This window comes from Solanum tuberosum, unplaced genomic scaffold (assembly GCF_000226075.1).
Source record: "Solanum tuberosum cultivar DM 1-3 516 R44 unplaced genomic scaffold, SolTub_3.0 scf00152, whole genome shotgun sequence".
Lineage (NCBI taxonomy): Eukaryota > Viridiplantae > Streptophyta > Magnoliopsida > Solanales > Solanaceae > Solanum > Solanum tuberosum.
In genome coordinates this window covers 548,409-563,996 of record NW_006239078.1, presented here as the reverse complement: position 1 = coordinate 563,996, position 15,588 = coordinate 548,409, and the positions used below count along the sequence as shown (strand labels likewise).

The 15,588-nt window shown below is 33.9% G+C and overlaps 3 protein-coding genes across 3 annotated transcripts in view; 2 read left to right on the top strand and 1 right to left on the bottom strand.

The window, feature by feature from the left end:
* Nucleotides 1-5,203, top strand: part of LOC102585171 (putative uncharacterized protein At4g01020, chloroplastic) — a 7,674-nt gene extending 2,471 nt beyond the window's left edge. The window contains exons 2-3 of the mRNA XM_006353135.2: nucleotides 244-3,382; nucleotides 3,869-5,203. Coding sequence (XP_006353197.1) covers nucleotides 244-3,382; nucleotides 3,869-5,079 — 4,350 coding nt within the window. The 3' untranslated portion in view covers nucleotides 5,080-5,203. The remainder of the gene's footprint in view (nucleotides 1-243; nucleotides 3,383-3,868) is intronic.
* Nucleotides 5,204-5,451: 248 nt separating this feature from the next.
* Nucleotides 5,452-6,018, bottom strand: LOC107061626 (uncharacterized). Its single transcript, XM_015311219.1, has one exon. The coding sequence runs from the start codon at nucleotides 6,016-6,018 to the stop codon at nucleotides 5,452-5,454; it is 567 nt and encodes a 188-aa protein (XP_015166705.1).
* A 3,179-nt stretch (nucleotides 6,019-9,197) lies between these two features.
* On the top strand, nucleotides 9,198-10,975 carry LOC107061636 (putative RING-H2 finger protein ATL53). The gene has a single exon (XM_015311249.1). The coding sequence runs from the start codon at nucleotides 9,564-9,566 to the stop codon at nucleotides 10,743-10,745; it is 1,182 nt and encodes a 393-aa protein (XP_015166735.1). The 5' UTR covers nucleotides 9,198-9,563; the 3' UTR covers nucleotides 10,746-10,975.
* The last annotated feature ends 4,613 nt before the right edge of the window (nucleotides 10,976-15,588 follow it).

Genomic DNA, 15,588 nt, shown 5'->3' with positions numbered 1-15,588 from the left:
ACCCCCCCCCCCCCCCCCCTTGTATTATTGTTCTTAATTTAGTAATTTGATTATATCTTCATTAAAAAAGTAATTTGAGTATACAAATATGTTATTCATAATTGACTTTTCAATAGTGGATGATTTTGATTATGAGCTTTTGTGTCTGTTTGTATGCATCCTTGGTGATTTGAATGGGATGATATCTCTTTTTTAGGGGCTCCATGTGATGGTGATTAAATTTTTTTGATGGTTATGTTTTAGGTGACTGTTTTGGTTGGGGAGACTGGATCCGGAAAGAGTACACAACTAGTGCAATTCCTTGCTGATTCAGGAATAACTGGCACTGGTTCTATAGTTTGCACTCAGCCTCGAAAACTTGCTGCCAATTCTTTAGCAAGTAGAGTTAGAGAGGAAAGCCAGGAGTGCTATGATGATTGCTCGATCTCCTGTAATCCACCACATTCATCCTGTCAGCAGTTTGATTCAAAGGTGATTTTTATGACAGATCACTGCCTATTACAGCACTATATGGGCGACAAGACTTTGTCCAACATTTCATGCATCATAGTCGATGAGGCACATGAAAGAAGCCTTAACACCGATCTTCTTTTAGCGTTGATTAAGAAACTACTTCATCAGAGGTTTGATCTGAGGCTTATTATTATGTCTGCCACAGTTGATGCAAACCAGCTTGCAGGCTACTTCTTTGGTTGTGGAACTTTCCATGTGGCGGGTAGGACTTTTCCGGTTGATATAAAGTATGTTCCCTGTGAAGATGATGCCCATCATGCTGTAGGTGCAATTGCCTCTTATGTCCACGATGTTATCAAGATGGTGACTGAGATCGATAGAACTGAGGGAGCGGGAGCTATTTTAGCCTTCTTGACATCTCAGAGTGAAGTTGAGTGGGCTTGTGAGCAGTTTAAAGCACCACTGGCCATTGCTTTACCTTTGCATGGCAAGTTATCCTATGATGACCAAAACCGAGTGTTTCTCTCCTATCCAGGGAAGAGAAAGGTTATATTCACCACCAATCTAGCTGAGACATCACTGACAATCCCTGGTGTCAAATATGTTGTTGATTCTGGCATGGTTAAAGAAAGCAGGTTTGAACCTGGCTCTGGCATGAATGTTCTCAGGATATGCAGTGTGAGCCAAAGTTCTGCTAACCAAAGAGCCGGTCGTGCAGGGAGAACTGAACCTGGAAAGTGTTTCAGGCTGTACTCTCAAAGTGATTTTGAGGATATGCCTCGTCATCAGGAACCTGAAATTCGGAAAGTTCATCTTGGTGTTGCAGTGCTGAGGATTCTTGCTTTAGGTATCAAGAATGTGCAGGATTTTGATTTTGTTGATGCACCGAAACCCAAAGCTATTGAGATGGCCACCCGAAATCTGGTTCAACTAGGAGCTGTTACACAAAGAGATGATGCTTCATATGAATTAACTGCAGAAGGACTAAAACTGGTGAAGTTGGGTATTGAACCTCGGTTGGGAAAAATGATCCTCAGTTGCTTTGATCAACGTTTGGGTAAAGAAGGTGTTGCGCTTGCTGCCGTTATGGCAAATTCCAGCAGCATTTTCTGTAGGGTTGGTTCTGAAGGAGACAAACTAAAATCTGATTGCCGCAAGGTGCAATTTTGCCATCCAAGTGGGGACCTCTTTACTTTACTATCTGTTTACAGGGAATGGGAGATTGTGCCTAGGGAAAAGAAGAATAGCTGGTGTTGGGATAATAGTATCAATGCCAAATCCATGAGAAGATGCCATGAGACAGTGCTGGAAATGGAAGCCTGCCTTCAGAATGAGCTAAATATGATCTTAGCCAGTTACTGGCGCTGGCATCCTCAAGTGCATAACAAGTGTGACGAAGTATTGCAAAGTATAATTCTTTCTTCACTTGCGGAAAATGTTGCTGTGTACTCAGGTTATGATCAGCTTGGTTATGAGGTTGCGCTATCTGGGAAGTGTGTCCAACTACATCCTTCCTGTTCGCTTTTGAATTTCGGCCAACGACCACGTTGGGTAGTCTTTGGGGATGTCCTTGCATCAGCTAACGAGTATCTGGTCTGTGTTACTGCATTTGAGTTTAGTTCTCTTGTTAGCCTCACTCCTGCTCCTTTGTTTGATTTTCTGAAGATGGATGCACTAAAGTTAGAAAAGAAGGTTTTGACAGGCTTTGGAGTCGTGCTACTCAAAAGATTTTGTGGAAAATCTAACAGTAGCATTAACAATCTTGTCTCGCGCATTAGAACTTCTTATAAGGATGAAAGGATAGGCATTCAAGTTAATGTTGATGAGAATGAGGTTCTTTTATATGCTTCTTCGAGAGACATGGAGAGTGTTACATTCCAGGTAAATGATGCTCTAGAGTATGAAAGTAAGCTGTTGCGGAACGAATGCTTAGAGAAATGTCTATTCAATGGAGGATCAGCAGCTTCGGCCTCTGTTGCTCTCTTCGGAGCTGGTGCTGTGATAAAGCATTTGGAGCTTGAGAAGAGATGTTTGACTGTGGACATATTTCCGTCAAATGGAAATGCCATTGATGACAAGGAATTGCTGATGTGTTTGGAGAGAGCCACATCTGGTAATATTTGTATGGTGCACAAGTACTCTGGAATGGGCCAGGACAAAGAGGAGAACAAGTGGGGCACAGTAAAATTTCTTACCCCTGATGCTGCAGAACAGGCTACATTCTTAAATAAAGTGGAATTTAATGGTGGCTTTCTGAAAATGGTTCCATCCAGGAGCATACACAGTAGTGATCAAAAGATGTTTCGCTCAGTTCTCAAAGCTAAAGTTTCTTGGCCTCGTAGGTACAGTAAAGGAGTAGGCTTTCTGAGATGCGACCCTATGGATGTTCCTTTAATTTTAGATGACATCTCTGATCTCATGATTGGTGGAAATGTCATCCGTTGTGAGGCAAGCGATAAGAACCCTGACAACATAGTCATTGCTAGACTTGATAGGGACATTGCTGAGACAGAGATACTTGAGGTGTTAAGGGCAACAACAAATAGGAGAATTCTGGATTTCTTCTTGGTGAGAGGAGATTCTGTAGAAAATCCTCCCATAGCTACTTGTGAAGAAGCACTTCGGAAAGAAATATCTCCCTTCATGCCTAAAAAGGTTCCGTTTGTTAACTCTGTTCGTGTCCAGGTCTTCCAGCCGAAACTAACTGAGTATTTCGCAAAAGCAGCTATAATATTTGATGGATCTCTTCATCTTGAAGCAGCCAAGGCCTTGGAGCAAATCGACGGCATGGTTTTGCCTGGATGCCTTCCCTGGCAGAAAATAAGATGTGAGCGACTGTTTCACAGCTCTGTTTCCTGTCCTGCAGCAGTTTATCATGTCATCAGGAACCAGTTGGATTCTTTACTTGCTAGCCTCCGCCGAAGAAAGGGTATCTTGTGCTTACTTATTTTTATATATCTTCTTTACAATTATGTCTGTCAAACTAGGTTGCTTAAGTGAAGTGCCGGATTTTGTTTTAAACTGAACCTGAAATGTTCTGGTTTATACGCTCGGTTTGTTGACTACTTTATATATTGTTGTTTACATTCCTATAGCACTATTTTAAATCTTATTTGTGGTGCTCAGATTGTTGGTTGATGTGAAACTCTGTTGTCTTTTATCTCGAAAATTCTCCAAAGAGAAAAGATGGGCTTGTTGAAATATGCTCTCGATTTTTGTGTTGGTTGATTGGGGGAGGAGAAAAATTAGAGAATCCAAAAGGGTTAGTGAGGGGATTCTTCTGCAACCTTTCGTGTCTCTTCAATGTTATTTATAGTTTAAGAAGTGACTCTTATTTCAGAAGAATTTTTTTTTCAGAAGTCGGATATGGATTTATTTAATTGGTAGCTGAGTGAAACTTGTGATTGTTTTGCAGTTGGGAAATGCGAGCTACAGAGAAATGATAACGGTTCCTGTACAGTTAGGATATCTGCCACTGCCACCAAAGTTGTGGCAGATTTGAGAAGACCACTGGAGCAACTTATGAAAGGCAAGATTGTAGATCATGTGGATATTACTCCGAAGGTTGTTCAACTTCTGTTCTCTCGAGAAGGAAGCAACATTATGAGGACAATTCAACGGGAGACAGGAACCTATATTTATTTTGACAAGCATAGCTTGCTTGTTAGTATCTTTGGTTCTTTAGACAATGTTGATAGGGCTCAACAGAGATTTATTGGTTCCCTTCTGGCGCTACATGAAAATAAACAACTTGAGGTGCATCTTCGTGGAGGACTTTTACCTCATGACCTGATGAAAAGAGTTGTTCAGACATTTGGACCAGACCTTAGTGCACTTAAAGAAAAGGTGCCTGGGGCAGAGTTCTCTCTGAACACAAAGCGCCATTGCATCTATATCAATGGTACTAAAGATATGAAGCAAAGCGTTGAGGACATAATCTCTGAAATCGCTCAAAGAAGTTTTCCAATTCAAACGACAGGAGATGATGCTGACTGTCCTGTTTGCTTGTGTGAACTGGAGGATCCTTATAAACTTGAAGCTTGCTGCCATGTATTCTGTCGGACATGCTTGCTAGAGCAGTGTGAGTCTGCAATCAAAAGCCGGGAAGGTTTCCCCATGTGCTGTCTTCATCAAGGTTGTGCGGAACCCATCTTGCTTGCTGATTTGAAGTCTCTATTGTCAATTGAGAAGTTGGAAGAACTTTTCAGGGCTTCTTTGGGGGCTTTTGTGGCAGCCAATGGTAGTACCTACCGCTTTTGCCCCTCACCAGATTGCCCTTCAGTTTATCGCATTGCAGATCCCGATATGGTTGGTGCACCTTTTGCCTGTGGTGCATGCTATGTGGAGACATGTACGAGTTGCCACCTGGAGTATCATCCTTACCTCTCCTGTGAGACGTACCAGAAGGTTAAAGACGACCCAGATTGCTCTCTAGAGGAATGGTCCAAGGGGAAAGACAATGTAAAGAAATGTCCCGTTTGCAGATTTACAATTGAGAAGGTGGATGGCTGCAATCATATCGAGTGTAAGTGTGGGAAACATGTTTGCTGGGTTTGCTTGCTCTTCTTTGACACCAGTGATAATTGCTATGATCATTTGAGGTCTGTTCACCGGTCCATTACATGAGAAATAGGGAACCATAGTTTATGTAAGCGTGTTCATGTAAAAAAATTGCACCGAGTATGTAACCAAGAGCTTTTTATGTCTATACATATCTATGTTTGTGTCTTCAGAACCCTTTTCTTGTCTATAGTTAAATGTCTCTATTACAACTTATACAAAGTTTCTGTCTAATTTTGTGGCATTTGGTTAATTCTATATATACAACATGATTGAAAAGCTAACCTTCTCAACTGCAAAACAATGTGGATGTGAGAAGGAAAAGCAATTCAGAGTATGAGAAAAAAGAAACAAAATGATGAACAAGTCTGGCATAGCCCAAGCCAATGACACGTATTGTCTGCTTTGGTATCGTGTGCCTTTTTGACCCGTCCACCGTCAAAGGAGGTATCTGTAACCAATTGCAGCTATGCCTAAACAGAAAGCAACTGCTATGAGCCATGTTACACCATTTGTACCATTTTCATCTTCTTTTGTTCTGTTCCATTTATCAACATGTTCATATTGCTGCTGTTGCTGTTTCTGCTGTTTTTGTGTTTTTAGCTGCAGGAGTTGTAACTCAAGAACTTTGATCCAGTTCCTATAAGCAAGAGCTCGCGCTGATTCATCCAACATCAAATTCGAAAGAGCTTCCTTCTCCTTCTGCAATGCCAGGTACTTCCTCTCTGCCTCTCTTGCTCGTGTTTGTGATCGTCTCAACGCCTTTAGAACCTCCAACCTATCACTCCCTAGTTCTTGTCTAACCTCTATATTCGCCTCCTTAACATTATCATCATTCATATCAGGGCCAGAAAACACCTTGAGAGGTGGAGGCAAGTCACAATTCTGCATAAGAAAATCAAGACTTGATTTTTGTTTTTGGCCAAACACATAATTCATCTCATCTTTGTTGATCATCAACCCCATAGGACTTAGCTTTTGGTTATTCATCAACCATCCTGCCATCATCCCAAATTCTTGAATTTTTTTGGCTAAATTTTGCAAAAAAATTGATGAAATATGTCAAGAATTCAAGAAAGTTGGTTGATGGTAGTTGTTGGATATAAGGGGAGTTTGTCAAAATGATCAAAGGTTTTTGATTGGTTGATAGGATTAGTGGGACCCACATTTCTGATGAAGTGGCACAATCTGGTTGGTTGGATAACGTTTTAGTTTTCTAACATATATATATTCTTTTAATATAAGATGCGTGTAAGCATAGGAAGAAATTCTTTGCCTCTGATTATAACCAAAGATTATATTAAAGAAATATTTAGAGTCAATATATTCCATTTGCTTTGAAAAAAAAAAAGATTCTATTTGTCTTTATTTGTTATTAATTCATGGAAAGACAAATTGAAAGTTATAGGATTATGAAATAGGTTGGGTATTGTGTACGCAGTCTTTATTCCTATCTTGTGAAAATAGAGAAACATAATCCTATAACTTATTGTTTGTGTACGTAGTCTTATCCCTATCTTATCGTCTTTGTTTTTTAAAGTAACAATTATTAATTTAGACTTAATTTGTTTGGCTATTTAAACGACAAATAATAAGGACCGATGGAAGTTGGAACATTAATTAAGTTTGTGAAATAAAGACAGTATTTGAAATCATTGATAAATCAAATTAATTTGAAATTAAAAATTTGTTTGGAGATTCAATTTAGATCTCAAAAATTGTTTTTCTTTTTCTAACTTTGACTATGTAAATCTCTTACTGAATATTAATTTATCTGATAAAATAATACTCAACTTGCTAGTGCATATTTAAAATTCACTAATACTATATAAAAATAATAATTACACTATTGATTTTTATAACTCATCCATTCTTAAATATTATTGTATGTTTTGGCTTAATGAAGGGGTGAATTTTGTGGAAAGCCATTTTCTTTATGACCGTAGTGAGTTTTCGTGCACCTCAATTAATTTTATGAAATATTTATCACCTCTCATCAATAATAAGTATCAGATAACTCTATTCACCAAAATAAGTTTAGTTAAAAGCCATTTTTATCACCTCAAATACTTGGATCTACAACTTAATTAACTTGAACATTTATTTGCCATGGGCCAAAGGTCAAGTTAGATAATTCGATAAAGTCATTAAACTTTTTTTTTTTGTGTGTGTTTTAGAATTCGATTAACTAACATATTAATTTTTCCTTTCTTCAATATATTGATGTGACATGAACGTAAAATTTGTGAATGAATGAGTTGGACCACCTCAAATTAAATAGCGTGAAGCGCTCATTTCGTTTTTGCTTGCTTTTATTCTGTTAGACAAATGAATGAGGGACCGATGTATACGATTTTTTGGAAAATTTAGTCACTATGAAGTAAAATAATTTGACCAGAAAAGGTCTTGCAGTAGCATTGAATGCAACCATTTGCTACTTTAATTGCTCTTTTTTTTCCTTTTTGAGAAGAATATACTCCTTCCGTTTCTTTTTACTTGACATATATCGATTGGATAGTTGATATTTTTTGTAATTATACATTTTCTATAAAAAAAAAATTAATTAATACTTTATATAATTACTTTATAATAATAATAATATGTAATAAAATCTTTTGATTTGCTAAAACGGAAATAGGAAGCTAAAAGCTTTGAGCACTTGTAAATTCAGACAATTAAAAAAGTTAAAGGTTACATTTGGACATTTTCCAAGGATTGAAAAAGTAGATAACCTACCATATTATAAATGGTCCAAACATTTAATTTAAAATTAAGAAAGATTACCTACTTTATCATGTGAGATTAACTAAAGCTTTGAACAATTCACATCTTCACACAAAGTTATCCATGATTAAATTTTTTAAAAATAAATGAAAGTGATAATCTACCATCTTTTAAGTGTTTTTTTATAACAAGAAAATTCGTAATCGCTATCCTTTGAGTGTACACGTAATAAATTCAGTTGTTACACATTATATCTAATGGAGCTCTTTTAACATTTCCCTCATTAATTTTGCTTAACTATCTTCCTAAAGGGTGATGGTATTTCATATTCACACCCTTCTACAATAATAATATTATTCAGTATCATTTCATCAAAAACTTTCAATATATACATATATTATTTTCCCTTGAATTCATGATTTATAAATAACAATCGAATTGTATTTAAGGATTAAAGATTCACAAATTATAATGACCATATATTATGTTTTTTATGTCAAACAACTTGCTAAATGCTAATGTAGTTGAAAACTCATTCATAAACTACCTAACCTAAATCTCTCTTTTCATAGTAGCAAATCTTTTTATGTCTATAATCTTCATTTGCCAAAAATCTACGCATTAATTTGTCTTTCGAGTTTCAATAATTGATACAGAGGATGGAATTAAATGTCTAAGGAAATTATACTGATAAATAAATATATACTAGTTAATTAGTTAACATAGTTATAATTTTTATTAATTATCACTCACAACTTAATTTTAGCTATAATTACATCATCTCTCTCCTCTCTTCCTCTCTCTCACCCCTCTCCTCTTTTATACATATACAAATTATATGATAGATATATAAATATAATTAGTCTCTCTCCACTCCTTCCCCTCTCTCGCTAGCCTCTCTCCTCCCTCTTCCAATCTCGCTCGCCAGATATACAATACATATGTATACTAATTACATATATACAATTATCTGACAATATACATATACTATTCGTTTCTCTCCATTCTCTACCCTCTCTCGCTCGCTCTCTCCTCCCTCCTCTCTCAAACATATAGCTACGAATCGTAATTAGCAAATTATTACTTTAAAACCTAATTAAATTTATTTTAGTGGCCATTTGCAAATTTCAATAATCTCGAGTCTTGACAACAAGCAAATCGCCCGTTTTCACTTCTAAATCTTCACACATATCCCATTATTTTCACTAGTTGTCATCCTTATTTAATACTTACTTCATAATTCTGCGGTGAGACTTGAGGTAGGTTTCATCTTACACGTGTAGTAACACTTACGTTGTGTATAACTAGATATACACAAACCAAAAAAAAAAAACTCAATCAATTTTGTTTTTTTTTTCACTTTAGTCATCTCTTGGACTTTTATGTGATGTAAGGCCCCACAATTTTTATTTTTTTTTAATTAACGCGTATAGCACGTTAAAAGTCCTTATTGACTTATCACAAATACTCCAAAATACAGAAATTTCTAGTAAATTTCCCCTTAATTAATTCCTTCAATCCTCAAACCAAAAAAAATAAAAACCAAAGTGAAAAATCTTAGCAAATCTTAGTGTACATGAGATGTAAAAATCCAAGAAAATGATTCCAATTTTCTTGTTTTTACACTAAGATACTCTATTCATCTTCCCATGAAAATTCAAGAAAAAAGGTACCATTTTTTTTTCATAGTTTCTTGAAAATCTTAAGGTATTGTAGAATCCAAGAAAAGGGTCATCAAATTCTTGAAAAAAAAATCATAGTTTCTTGAAAATTTTAAGGTAACCATAAAGGTGTTGTGCTTATGTTCTACCTTGTTGTTTGATTTGATGGCTTTTTTTAATAGAAGGATGTTAGAAGAACATCTATTTGATATACAAAAAAGTGTTAAATGTTTGAGTTGTACAGCATATGTTTGTACAAATGATTGTGGAGATGATGATACATCTGTTCCTCCTCCTCCTCTCCCTAATGTGACAAGTGAAAAATATCATATGCCTTCTTATTTTATCATAATGCTTTGTATGTTTGGGGCTTTTTTTATGTTCATATGTTATATGATTATACTTAAGAGGAATAGGTCAAATTCAAGATCAATTGGGAGAAATAATGTTTCACAATTTGATGAAACTAGAGAGGATTTTGTTATAGATGAGAATTTGGGCCCAATTTTGGATCATCCGATTTGGTATATTCGCACTGTGGGACTTGGACAAGATGTTATTGATTCAATTTCAGTGTTTAAGTATAAAAAAGATGAGTTTTTGATTGATGGGAGTGATTGTTCTGTTTGTTTGACTGAATTTGAGGAGGATGAGAGTTTAAGGTTGTTGCCTAAATGTAGTCATGCTTTTCATATTCCTTGTATTGATACTTGGTTAAGGTCACACAAGAATTGCCCGTTGTGTCGTGCTCCTATTGTATCCGAGATGGATAATTCCCCTCGAATGGATCATGTTGTGGAAGTTGTATCGATTACTAGTGTAGGTGATGATGGCTCTAGTACGAATGATGTTGATCAAGACGATGATCTTGAATTGGATGGAGAGGGGAATAATCAAGAAATGAGGTGTGGAGTAGTTGAGAATCTTGATGAGGAGGAGGAGGAAGGGAGATCAATGATGGACTTATCGATGAAAAATGCACGAGTTAATCTTGATGGAAGGAGGAAAAGGGGTCGTGTTTTTAGTGATTTGGTTGATCAACATAGGGTGAAGGAGATCATCAACAATGAACTACAACCAGCACGAAGATCGGTCTCAATGGATTCCTCTGTTGCTCAAGTGATTCACCTCACGATGAACGAGATGAATGAGATGAATTCGAGGAAAATTGATCAAGGGTGTTCGAGTAATTCAAAGAGAGGAGATAGAAATTCGAGTTTGTATAAAGCAATGAAGAGTTCTTCCTTTGGGCGTTCATTGCAAAAAGTTCCTATTAGTATGAAGAGGTCTTTTTCTACTAGTGGAAAATGTTCATTGCCTACAACTAGCACAAGACAAACAATGTAAGAACATTTCACTTTAGTTCTTGAATATTTCAAGTTGGGTTCAAGATTTTCCTTTATATATATATATGAACAATATATGAAAATATAAAGTGTAAAAGTAATGTTCCACATAAAAGACTTGGAAACAAATGAATTTTACATATTCCCTCTTCTTAAAGAGATATTTGAGTTTATTATTAGGTTAATGTTGTGATGAATAATACAGCAAGAGACAAGAGCAAGTTCATTTCACTCGATGTTTACACTAAACCAATGAAACGTGTCTTGCAACGAGATTGTCAATTTGATGTTGAATTTTGCTATGTGTTAGATGAAGCGCATGATATCAGAATATTTATCGCGAATCTAAAGTTGATTTTGAAGTGGTTAAACTTACAAAAAATTAATGCTCTTTGGCTATATCTTAAATAATGTTTCTCAGAGCGTTCCTAGACCAAGTTTAAAAGAGTAAGCTAAATGGGCTGTGTCTTAAATAGTGTTCCTTAAATGGGCTATTTGTGTCCATCACTACCCGGCCCACTAAGTGAATTATTAGGATTATTGAAAATAGCCCAAGTTGTGAACCCAAATGCTATTACAGCCCATGGCCCACGTATATTTATTTTCGAAAAAATTCACATTATTTTTAGCTTTTATAAATGGAAAATAACAATTATATATCGTGATGTTTTGAATTTTACATGTAAAATTCGAAGATATGATCATGAAGTTTTATTTGTAAATATAAAACTCCAATACCAAAAAGTGGCTGATAAATGTTATTTCAACATGAATGACAACATTTTCAATGAAAATGCTTTTCTCAAAAATATTTTTTAGAAAATAAGTGAGTTTCTTATTATTATTATTATTATTTTTGTATTAATTCATATGTAAACAAGAAAATATTATCCTAAAGTAATTTATATTTAACGTATACAAATACTATCATAGTTGGAGGTGTAGCGTGGTGGGGATACATGTGAAGATGAGGTCTGTTTGTGGGTGGGAGGACATAATCAACGCAAAATACTCGTGGGACACTTAGTAGGTACAACTCGATAGAGGAGTGAGCTCGATTGGGTTCGACTCAATGGCTAGGCCTAGTTAGCAACAAGCTAAAAATCATGAATATGTATGTCATATTGGTACAATTGTTTGCATTCGTGGTATTTTATTATGAGATGAAATTAATGTGAAATCGCATGTTCAAACACTGATTTCATATCGCAGTCCAAACACCTTGAATATAAGTTCTTAGTCAAAAGAAAGCAAGATTTTGATATCATATATAATAGGTACATATAAGGAAGCTTTTGTAGCTTTATTTTTTAACCTATATGGATTTCTCTATATGGATTCTCAACTTCTTGTGTGACAACAAATCTTCTCAAATATGTTCAGTTCTTATTTCAGCTTTTTTTTTTGTCATATCCTTTCTAAACTTTAGGATGCACATTGAATAATATTGAGATATAAAAATGTTTTATTTTTATAGTTGCGGTGTCTGCCGTCAATTTTCGTGCACTTCGATTAATTTTCTGGGAAATCTGTCACCTCTCACCAGTAATAAGTACCAGATAGTTCTGTCCAACAAGATTAGGACTAATCCTTAACGTTCCATTTTACGATATGATGTTACTATTTAATTTGGAGAGTCAAAGTAGTATATTTTGTTTTTACCGCAATTTTTTCATGTGTTTAAGTTAACTATTGTAATTTATAATACTTTTATATTACTAAGTGTACGTATACTTTTAATTAATCTTATAAAAAAAATTCTATGTTCGATGATTTCACACCCAAAATTCGATAATTTGATTCCTATACTTCGAATCATCTCATAATAAATTAAAGATGTACATCTATTGTTTAGAATTTTTGCACTATAATATTAAGTTGACTTACAATAAAAGATAATTCTTCAGGTTGATAATATAAAGTTCTCTTTTAATTTGCTTTTGATAGCCAAATTACTCTATCTTTTGATGTGAAAAAAGGCTGACAAAATATCAGATTTTGGATATTCAATTTTTATTTAGTGAACTTTCTCATGAACCAATAATTGATTTGTCCAGAGAAATTTCACCTCAAGGTTCTTTTTTGAAAATGTCTTTTAGCTAATGTCATTGCTCAAAGATTCAACATATATGACTATACAAAAAAGCAAAGAAAATAAAGTACACCTGGTTTTTTTCCTTTTTGGTTCCTTACACGTTATGTTTGATATTCGTATTGGTGTCTGACAAATTCATACGTGACATGCTGCATGATTGGAAGGCTCTTTATGAGGATGGTGCTTTTAATATTTTTTTTTTATTTCAAGAATTTAAATTCGAGATTTTTGATTAAAGATGAAGATATCTTAACCATTTCACCACAATTCATGTTAGTCAGTTACACACACTATAACAAAAAAACTTTTAGCGCTAACAAATATACACACAAAAATATCAAGAATAATATATGCCCGATATTTTTTACTATTACCAATGAAGGTAATATAATATATTTTCAAAGAATTGATTGAGTTATTAACATGTAACCTCTTATTATTTCAAAGAAATATTAGACAGTTGTTATTGAATATATATTTTTATAAGATTTTCAGTTGCTCAAAAAATCTTTTATTAATTAGTCTTTAAAGCTTAGTCTACATAGTCTATAAGGTATAAGAAAAAAAAAAGATCATTTACTCTACGATAGTCCCAAAAAGGAATAACTAGCAAAACTTTTGATCATTCTTTTGTTCTTTCTTTTTATTTTTTCATTCGATTATCATACTCGCTTAGAAATTGATTAATCCTCAATAAAAAGTCTCATTTGGGAGGATAACCTTTTGTTAAAGACAACTTCATAATCAGATTTGAACTCAAAATCTCTGATTATTCCACGATTAAATTCTAGTACTAATAGTCTTGTCATCTCTATGAACTTTCCTCGAGATTGAAAAGAACAACAAATTATTTGATGAGAAGGTGCATAACTAATAATTGTTTATGAATTTTGTATCTTTATAAGGGAAAGGGGAACATTTTTAGGACCACTACATAAATAAAATTAATTGAGTCAATAAATATAATAATGAAGAAATTGCATGGCCAATTATAGAAAACATCATCGAGTTGGGTAACCTGTCTCTAATGGATTTATTAACTTAAAAATAATACAATTTTTTTTTTATTCTTACTGTAAGAGTGGAAGTATTGGTTTATAATGATGAAGAAATTGCTTGGCCAATTGTAGAGAAACATTAATTATCGAGTTGGATTTACCTATTGCAATTTATATATCATATGTGATTTATTAGCTATTGCACGCAGTGGCGAATTTAGGTGCAAAAAATAGGGCACCCAAATCCGTGGTCTCTTCGTAAAATTAGATATTTTATGTATATATTTTCTAACATTTGTATAATATTATATTCTTGCACCTGTACTATAAAAAGTCTAGTTGGTCCACATGGTTAAATATTGAGCTTTTGACTTTGAGGACTAAGGATCAATTCCCGCTTAATACATTTTTCTTGGTGCATCCATGTTCGGATCAATTCCCACTTAATATATTTTTCTTGGTGCACCCATATTCGAAAAATCCTAGATTCGCCACTGATTGCACGTAATTTCAGATGCTATATATTGTATGCACTATTAGTGTAAAAGATTTACTAACATTTTAAGAATGAAGCAAAGAATCTATGGAAAGTTCCCACAAATATATAAAATCACATCGTGGGACATGTATAATATAATGTATAATAATTGTAAGAAAACATTCTCAAAACTAATTAGTATGCGACACTTCCCGTACCAAAGCCCATGTGGCATGTGTTGGTGGGGTGGGTAGGGGGATTTAAAAAAATATATATACATATATTAAATTATTAAATATTATCATTTATTATATTTTTAGTGAAATTTTAAATATAATATATATATATTATACATAATCGATCGGCTTCAATTCAAGATTCACAAAAGTATAAGAATCAGGATTTTTCAAAAAATAGATTTCTGTTCAATTAAGAGTATATAACTACATGAATAAACTAACTCTAGTATGTTAATTTGAGATTCAAATTTGAGATTTTCCATAAGAGGTATTGGAACGTAGATATATATATATTTATATCATATATATTAATTTTATTTATTTTTTTATTAAATAATTACGTATTTTATCAATTATTAAGAGTTTTCTATCTTATATTGAGAAAAATATACCTAAAAACATGTATTTTTACTACCATACACACTAAAATAGGGAGAGAGTCAAGCGTTATTATCATGTAACCCAGATACATGCGAATCACACTAGATACATGTATCTCTATGCATCTAATATGATTCACATGTATCAGCTGGAATACAGTGGCGAGCGAGATTTGTTATGTATCTCATATACATGAGAATTGACTTGAATACAGTGTATCTAGAAGAAATTACACCTAATTTTGACATCATGTATGCCAAAATACATGTATCTGAGTGTACTAAAATCTGGAAAGATTCATAATATTACAAACTAGAATGTATCTAAGTAATAAGCTCCTAAACTAGTGAAATTTTTGTCAATTTCCATATCAAAAGAGGTTTACTATTGATTCAAACATTATACTTATAAATACATATCAAGAAAGGAGGAAAATAAAAATTTTAATAACTTGAAGATTTATATCTTAATAACTTGACCTTTACATTTTCATGAGTTGTGTCACATGAAGCAAAACAAATAAAGTAAACATTTTCATAAATAATCTAAAGAAAACAACGATTTGATAATGACAATAAATTATAACATCTTGAGAACAACTTTTTTTTTGTTTTTTTTTTTCAATTTCTTGGATTTGGAGTTAGGGGTGGGGT

Bases quoted from the DNA above. Each gene is read 5' to 3' on its own strand.
- LOC107061626 (XM_015311219.1), bottom strand. From the start codon at position 6,018: ATGGCAGGATGGTTGATGAATAACCAAAAGCTAAGTCCTATGGGGTTG.
- LOC107061636 (XM_015311249.1), top strand. From the start codon at position 9,564: ATGGCTTTTTTTAATAGAAGGATGTTAGAAGAACATCTATTTGATATA.